Source organism: Gracilinanus agilis, chromosome 4 (assembly GCF_016433145.1).
Source record: "Gracilinanus agilis isolate LMUSP501 chromosome 4, AgileGrace, whole genome shotgun sequence".
Classification (NCBI taxonomy): domain Eukaryota; kingdom Metazoa; phylum Chordata; class Mammalia; order Didelphimorphia; family Didelphidae; genus Gracilinanus; species Gracilinanus agilis.
The window spans coordinates 162,850,236-162,859,566 of record NC_058133.1 but is presented as its reverse complement, the minus strand read 5'-3'; the positions used below and the strand labels follow the sequence as shown (position 1 = coordinate 162,859,566).

Genomic DNA, 9,331 nt, shown 5'->3' with positions numbered 1-9,331 from the left:
GCAGATGATATGATGGTCTACTTAAAAAATCCTAGAGAATCAACTAAGAAGCTTGTAGAAATAATCAACAACTTTAGCAAAGTGGCAGGATACAAAATAAATGCACATAAATCATCAGCATTTCTATACATTTCCAACACACCAGAGCTGCAAGAAGTAGAAAGAGAAACACCATTTAAAATCACCCTAGACAATATAAAATACTTAGGAATCTACCTACCAAAACAAACACAGCAATTATATGAAAACAACTACAAAACACTTTCCAAACAAATAAAACTGGATCTAAACAATTGGAAAGCCATTGATTGCTCATGGGTAGGATGAGCTAACATAATAAAAATGAATATCCTACCCAAATTAATTTACCTATTTAGCGCCATACCTATCAAGCTACCAAAAAACGTCTTTACTGAATTAGAAAAAACTATAACAAATTTCATTTGGAATAACAAAAGATCAAGAATATCAAGGGAAATAATAAAAAAAAAATGTGAAGGAAGGGGTCCTAGCAGTACCAGATATTAAACTATACTATAAAGCAGCAATCATCAAAACAATATGGTACTGGCTAAGAGACAGAGAGGAGGATCAATGGAATAGACTTGGGGTAAATGACATCAGCAAGACAGTGTATGATAAACCCAAAGAGCCCAACTTTAGGGACATGAATCCACTATTTGACAAAAACTGCTGGGAAATTTGGAAAACAATATGAGAGAGATTAGGTCTAGATCAACATCTCACTCCCTACACTAAGATAAATTCAGAATGGGCGAATGACTTGAATATAAAGAGGGAAACTATAAACAAGTTAAGTGAACACAGAATAGTTTACTTGTCAGATCTGTGGGAAAGGAAAGACTTTAAAACCAAGCAAGAGTTAGAGAAAATTACAAAATGTAAATTAAATAGTTTTGATTATATTAAACTAAAAAGTTTTTGTACAAACAAAAACAATGTAGTCAAAATCAGAAGGGAAACAAATTGGGAAAAAATCTTTATAACGAAAAACTCTGACGGGTTTAATTACTCAAATATACAAGGAGTTAAAGCAATTGTATAAAAAATCAAGCCATTCCCCAATTGATAAATGGGCAAGAGACATGAATAGGCAATTTTCAGGTAAAGAAATCAAAACTATAGTGTTCCAAATCTCTAATAATTAGAGAAATGCAAATCAAAACACCTCTGAGGTATCACCTCACACCTAGCAGAGTGGCTAAAATGAAAGAAGGGGAGAGTAATGAATGTTGGAGGGGATGTGGCAAAATTGGGACATTAATGCATTGCTGGTGGAGTTGTGAACTGATCCAACCATTCTGGCTGGCAATTTGGAATCATGCTCAAAGGGCTATAAAAGAATGCCTGCCCTTTGATCCAGCCATACCATTGCTGGGTTTGTACCCCAAAGAGATCATAGATAAACAGACTTGTACGAAAATATTTATGGCTGTGCTTTTTGTGGTGGCAACAAATTGGAAAAGGAGGGTATGTTCTTCAATTGGGGAATGGCTGAACAAACTGTGGTATATGCGGGTGATGGAATACTATTGTGCTAAAAGGAATAATAAACTGGAGGAGTTCCAGGCGAACTGGAGAGACCTCCGGGAACAGATGCAGAGCGAAAGGAGCAGAGCCAGAAGAACATTGTACACAGAGACTGATATACTATGATAAAATTGAATGTAATGGACCTCTGTACCAGCAGCAATACAATGACCCAGGACAATTCTGAGGGATTTATGGTAAAGAACGCTACCCACATTCAGAGGAAGGACTGCAGGAGAGGAAACATATAAGAAAAATAATTGCTTGAACGCATGGGTCGGGGTGGACATGATTGAGGGTGTGGACTCGAAACTACCACACCAATGCAACTACCAACAATTTGGAAATTGGTCTTGATCAAGGACACATGACAAAACTAGTGGAAATGTGCATCGGCCATGGGTGGGGGGATTGTGGGGGGCGAAGGGAAAAGGAGGAGCATGAATCATGTAACCATGTTAAAAATGAATATTAATAAATGTTTGAAAAAAAATCAGAATTGTGGGAGTTAGAATCAGTCGACTGACAGAAGATTTTATTTGAGGAATTAATACAAGAGAGTGTTGACTTCACTGACTAAGAACTCCAATGACATCTATTATCTCATTTATCTTTCATTACAACCTAGAAGTAGAGAGAGATGAGGCAACTCATAAGCCCTTGTTTCTCTCTATTACCACTTCTGGTTTGAGGTAGAAAAGAAAAAGAGACTTTGCAGTTCTTGGGAGATCTTGATGAGCTGGAGCTATGTTGATGTGAATTGCATTCTCATTGGACATCACAGTATTCTGGTGGGTCAATAATTAAGAGTCAGCAAGGTGGTACAGTAGCTAAGGCTCTGGTCCTAGAAACGGGAAAATATGAGTTCCGAAAAACCCTCAGACATTTTTACTAACTGTGTGACCTTCAGAACATTTCTTAACCTCTCTCTGCCTTATTTTCTTCAACAGCAAAATGGAGATCATATTAGCACATACCTTATGTGATTGTTGTGAATCTTAAATAAGATAATATTTGTAAAGCTCTTTTCACACAGTGCATGGCACATTTTGTTGTTGTTCATTCATTTAGTTGTGTCCAACTCTTCATGATACTATGGACTATAGCCATGTTGGCAAACTTATGGCATACAAGCTTGAGGGGGCTGCTCCCTTCCCCCTCTCCATCATGCCTGAGGACATTTCTCACATCACTCATCCCTTTGCCCAAATGCCCATTGGTAGTGCTTCTTCCCTCCCCTGTTTGGAGGAAGGCAGGAGTCTCACATGTGGCATGAAGGTTGCAGTTTGGGCATTTGGTTTCTAAGGTCTCTAAAAGATTTACCATCACTAGACTATAGTATGCCAGGTCCTTCTATCCTTTATTATCTCTCAAAGTCTGTCCAAGTTCATGTTCATTGTTTCCATGACACTATCTATCCATCTCATCTTCTGCCATTATCTTTTCTTCTTGCCTTCAATCTTTCTCAACATCAATCTTTACCAATAAATCTTGTCCTCTCGTTATGTGGCCAAAGTATTTAAGTTTTAACTTCAATATTTGACCTTCTGGTAAATAGTCTGAATTAATATTTTAAGTATTGACTGATTTGATCTCCTTGTGGTCCAAGGGACTCTCAAGAGTCTCTTAGATACTTAATAAGTGATTATTCACTTGTTCCTTTAGTGGGCCAGGCCTATGGCCCAGGGATAACCAGTTTGATGAGCTTTGCTGTTATCATTATCGCATATGCATATTTGCATATTGTCCTTTGCTATTCACATTAAGAGCTAATATTTTCTAAAGGACCTTTTAAGGAAAACTGATAATTGAAAAAGCATTTAATAACTATGTTTGAATAGAGGATAAATGAACATTTTCAGAGCTGAAGAGAGGAAAGGAACAAAAGTATAACAGTGAACAAAGAAGCAATTTCATATGATACATGTTCCTGAAACTATCTGAGTTGTGAGTTACTCCAAGCATGTTAGTTTTACACCCTCATACGTTTCTGTGCCATTTGCTTATTCGTGTGTGCCCACTCTTCACCGTAGCTATTGAGCACTTTGGTTAAAGAGTGGGATTCAGATTTCTATGTATATTATGCTATATTTTATTATTTATTAATTTTCTTTAACTTATTGATATCTATTATATTTCATTTCCCTTATTGCTAAGTAAATGCTTATGTTTAATTATGTGAGTGACTGTATAGATAGAAAATTCATTGAATGGGGGCTGGAGAGCAAGAGTAATAAGTAGATGAAATGTATTTCTTCTTAACAAGCTTACTACTGGAACCTGAGGGAATGTGAATATAACTAATATGTGGTGGCCTGTCTGGAAACTTAGATCTACTAGTATGAGAGCAGATTGGAGGAATCAAGCTGAATCTAGAGAAAAATGGGATATTGTTGATATGCCTATACCTAGTGTGGGTTTTGATGAGACCCCACTTATAATACATATCATAAGGTTTTACATTCTAAGCACATTTGACAAAGCACCAAGTGTACATTCTCTCTCTCTCTCTCTCTCTCTCTCTCTCTCTCTCTCTCTCTCTCCATATATATACACACACATGTATATGTATGTATACAGATGTATACATATATAATATGTTAAAAGGGAAATGGGAGACCCTGTATGATGAATGTAATGGATGACCAGGGTTTAGCATAACCTGATCTGATGGGCTATCTCCCTTCGAGACAGAGAACAAAGATGGAAGCTTCTCTGTCTTTAGCCAGTATAAACAGGTGAAAGGAACCACAGCTATCGATAACAGAAACAGAGAAACCCCTTAGGAGATGGAATAGACTTTTGGCTAGGACTTTGCTCAACCTAGCTCCTTCAAGGGTTCCCTCTTCTGCCACAGACAGCTAACCTGGGAAAGAGATTAGAATGGATGACTGGGAATTTTGCTTTACCCAGTTAGGGAGCAATCTCAAATTCAGGATAACCTCCACTTTAACAAACATTTTTTTCTATAGTCAACAAATCTGACTGCTATTTGTTATTTTATGATGGTTTATTAAAATGTATGATGATTAAATTGGATCAGGAAAGAGGGTAGTAGGAATCCCTAACACCCAAATGAATGACAAAGTCTTAGGCCCTTGGTCAGAGCTGAGGCAAGTTTGGAAATCCTCTCTAGTGAGATGTTCTCCTTAAATTAGCTAACCCTGGACTAAGTGAATGAATCAAAGTCTCTAGGTTGTTAGCTGATTTTAAGAGATACCCTGAAGGGTGGAATACTATTATGCTCAAAGGAATAATAAACTGGAGGAATTCCATGTGAACTGGAAAGATTTCCAGGAATTGATGCAGAGTGAAAAGAGCAGAGCCAGAAGAACATTGTACACAGAGACTGATACACTGTGGTCAAATCTAATGTAACAGACTTCTGAACTAGCAGCAATGCAATGACCCAGGACAATTCTGATGGACTTATGGAAAAGAGCACTACCAACATTCAGAGGAAGAACTACAGAAATGGAAACACAGAAGAAAAACAACCTTTTGAACACATGGGTTGATGCGGACATGATTGGTGATGTAGACTCGAAACAACCACACCAATGTTAACTATCAATAATATGGAAATAAGTCTTGACTGATGACACATGTTAAAACCAGTGGAAATGTGCGTTGGATATGCGGGAGGTGAAGGGTGGGTAACGGGAAAAGTAGAAACATGAATCATGAAACCATGGAAAATTAAAAAAAATAAAATATTTAAATAAAAAAAAGATACACTGAAGGCTTAATCCAGTCACCCTCAGTGCTAACCCTCAAGGTAAGCTGCTAGATCTATTGAGTCCACACAGGTATTGATTTCTAGGGATCAAGAACAGATGCAGGATCTCAGTAGATCTCAATCAGGAAATACTTTCTCAGGATTTTGATGATTTCTGTTCAGGAGAAGGGTCTCAGAGCTGTCTCTCCTCACAGAGTTCAAGAGCAATCCCCAAAAGTTCCAACAGTTCCTTCACAGGCGCCATTGGCTCTCAGAATCCTTCCGCTACCAACCTTCCATCCTCTTCTCCCTGCTTCCTCTGTTCCTGCACATTTCTATGCATTGTTTTGCAAAATCCCTCTCTTCAAGTAGGAGTTTATATATACATATGAAATATATGTATATGTGATAGAAATATATATATGCATATATATACATATATATGTAGTAGATTATGGTAGAAATATATCCACCTGCCACCAACCTCTCACCTATGGCTCTAAGAAGTTGTAGCATATGCAGCAGCTACACCCTGGTAAACCATCTCAACAGCTGGGCTAAACCGGGTTGAGGGTAACCAGCAGGCTTCAATCTCATTGGTGAATTAGTAGGATGTCTACCCAGGCATGCAAGGACTTCCTCTGGCTAATGGAACCTATTAAAACAATTTGTTCCAATGGCCATGAAGACAGTAGAAGTAGGGACTGTGGAGAACTGTGAGTTTGATTAGACATCATAAAAGCTAAGGTCATCCATTGCTTCCTGAGCCATCACTAGTCACCTTGATTTTTTGTTTTGCAACTGGACATTGATGACTAGATATGAGAGTGAGGCTGACAATTTTGTGCAATTCAACCTCACTTAAATGCAATTTATGCTCGAGTCAAAACACATTGCCAGTGATGTCATTTTGGTGCTCTTCCAGTATGAAGGACAACAGCCAACATTATATTACCCTGTATTGATTGATTGACCAAGGGCCTTCCCCGATTCCACAGAGAAACTATAAGTGAGGAACATAAATTACATTTCAAATCATATCTAGTGGGCTTCTCAGTAATTGTGGCAACAATTTGTTTATCTAATTTATTTGAAAAATGCATAACATGAGGAAGTGAAATCCCACCTTCTGCAGTGGCCTTTCCCAGTCCATACAGATGTTTCTGCCTTCCTCTCTGAAATTACTTTTCATAGACTTTTTAGATGTCTGGCATTTGCCTGCTTCTTTAGTGCTTCCCCCTCATTAGAACATAAGCTCCGTATTTACAGTCACTGTGCTTTGCCTTACTTTGCATCTCCTATGCTTAGCACAGAGTTTGACACATTGTAAACTCATAATAAATGCTTACTGACTCACAGACTGGAGACTGAAGAAAGACTGGTTTGAACCGAAAAGTTCTATTCTCTCCTTTGTACCAAGCATTCAGAAGACAGAATCATTTAAAGAGAAGGGTCCCCAGAGAGCAATGTATTTCCCCCCTTAAGTACAGATAGGGGATATTTAATTTATTTTTTTTTTCAGAAAGTATGGGAGTGGAGATTACCTCAAGTCCAAGAAACACAGACACTGTATGGCAGTAAGAGTGTTTACTCTGGGGGCAGCTGGGTAGCTCAGTAGATTGAGAGCCAGGCCTAGAGATGGGAGGTCCTAGGTTCAAATCTGGCCTCAGACACTTCCCAGCTGTGTGACCCTGGGCAAATCACTTGACCCTCATTGCCTAGCTCTTACCACTCTTCTGACTTGGAGTTAATACACAGTAATGACTCCAAGATGGAAGCTAAGGGTTTATAAAAAAGACTGTCTATTCTGCTTCTTGCATGTGATGAAATACTGAACAACCCCTATCTGAATGCTCCTTATATTTATATGATTCTTGATGCTCACTTTTGCTGCCACTATTCATATGGAAAGGGGAATAGAGAAAAGGACAATTTCATTTTTAAACTCTAGCTTTGAGAGCATAGTGACATCCTTAAAATAACTCCAAGGTCATCAGACAATGAGATCACACTTAGGAAATTGCTTTGAGCACAAGAAGACACTTTATTAGAGAGAAAGAAGATGCTCTAGTTATAAACTATATACAAATTTTCAAATTATACATAGTCTGTGTAGTTTCAGTCCAACTTTGTCCTTAAGAGATAAGTATGCCTTAGGAATTTGTTCAGTTCTGAATTATTTCAATCTGCTTTCCATATAGGTAAGTCTCTTCCTTTACTACACACCTGACCTCTTCCTTATAAATCAATTCTAATGGTTGGGTTGGGTTGGTTTTTGGTTGAGCTGTCCCATTATTCACTCCATCTTTTTTTCAGTGTTCATGTAACTGCCTTGTTTCCAGTCACACCTAGAGTGCCTCTTCTGTCCCTTCCAAGTCACCTCAGGATATGAATCTGTACAGGTTCCAGGGAAAGTCATTGTCCCCTAATCTGTATCAGACATATCATATATCCAGTATCTACCCACTCATGAAGGGTGTGTTGTGTTCTAAGTAAGAACAATTGAGAGTAATATCAACTGAGTACTACTGCTACCCTTACCATTAGGAACTCTCCCATCATTGGTTAGATCAATTCACTTGGCAACTTATGGGATAATCAAATGAAATATTTCTAATTGTCAGATGTTGGAAGAATGATATTCTTCTTTCATGCTCTTTTTGGTCTCAGGTCACTAAGAGGAGAGGGGTTTCTTGCCCAGAGCTCGGCGCAGGGCATCTTTGACTTCCTTGTTCCTTAGGGTATATACAACAGGGTTCAGCAATGGAGTAAGGACAGTGTAGGCTGCTGAAATAAGTCTGTCTTGCTCAAGAGAGCTCTGTGACTTGGGTTTGAGATAGATAATGGAAGCACAGCCATAGTGGATGATGACCACAGTTAGGTGGGAGCCACATGTAGCAAAGGTCTTCCACCTCCCCTCAGATGAGGCAATCTTAAGGATAGTAGAAATGTTGAGAACATAGGAGATAAAGATCAAGCCCATGGGTAATACAAGAACACACACACTAACAATAAAATTAATGATCTCATTGACAATGGTGTTGGCACAGGCTAGCTTTAGGAGGGGCCGGACATCACAGAAAAAGTGGGAGATGATGCTGGCATCACAGAAAGGGAGGCTAAAGACAGATGTTACTTGAATAATGGCCATTCCAAGACCAATTCCCCATGACCCACATGCTAACTGAATACATGCCTTTTTCCCCATGATGACTGTATACCTCAGAGGTTTACAGATGGCCACATAGCGATCATAACCCATGACAGTGAGCAAGAAACAGTTGTTGATGCCAAAGGTGAGATAGAAGAAGAGCTGTGTGGCACATTCTGGGATGGCAATGGGTTGGTATGGGCTGAGGAGGCCAAACAGTGTACGAGGAATGATGGCCAAAGTGTAGCATGTCTCAGAGATTGACAACACACTCAAGAAGAAATACATAGGTATGTGGAGGTGACGGTTAAGGCGGATGATAGTCACAATTATGCCATTGCCAGCCAGAGTCAGCAAATACAGACCCAGAAAGATCACAAAAAGAATGATCCGGTGCTGCTGCTTGAAGCTGGAGAACCCCTCAAAGGTGAACTCACTTATAGCTGTAAAATTTGGCATTGAGGAAAACCTGATGAACTGAAGTAAACAAAGAGAGATAAATTTAGTCAGGTAAAAGATTTAGGTAGCAAAAATATTTCTCTGTATGATCCTTTAATGCTTCTTAAACTGAAGGATTTTCTAATGTCTCCTGAATCTTGTCTCACCATTTAGAGCCTTATTTGTAACTTTGCCTTGTGAAATAGCTTTAATTTTCTGTGGAAATTAATTTATTAGCTGCCCTGCCAAACCTTCTTCTCCTCTTCCTTTAGTCTCTCTTGATTTTGTGCTCTGGTGGTCTACCTTTCTTGGTGTAGAGCCAGAACTGCTAAGGTGGCCTTGAAATTGGGACAGTGAGTGGCCCTTCATCACCATGCATCTAGAGATAAAATTTATAGTGACTGAGATGTTCAGAGGAAAATGCCACCCTCACTTTCAGGACAAAGAGAAACATTCACCTTCTTACTTTGAGG

General features: G+C 38.8%; 1 protein-coding gene across 1 annotated transcript; it reads right to left on the bottom strand.

Annotated features, from left to right (window-relative positions):
• Positions 1 to 7,943: 7,943 nt before the first annotated feature.
• On the bottom strand, positions 7,944 to 8,879 carry LOC123245633 (olfactory receptor 10J4-like). The gene has a single exon (XM_044674599.1). The coding sequence runs from the start codon at positions 8,877 to 8,879 to the stop codon at positions 7,944 to 7,946; it is 936 nt and encodes a 311-aa protein (XP_044530534.1).
• Positions 8,880 to 9,331: the final 452 nt, after the last annotated feature.

Bases quoted from the DNA above. Each gene is read 5' to 3' on its own strand.
- LOC123245633 (XM_044674599.1), bottom strand. From the start codon at position 8,879: ATGCCAAATTTTACAGCTATAAGTGAGTTCACCTTTGAGGGGTTCTCC.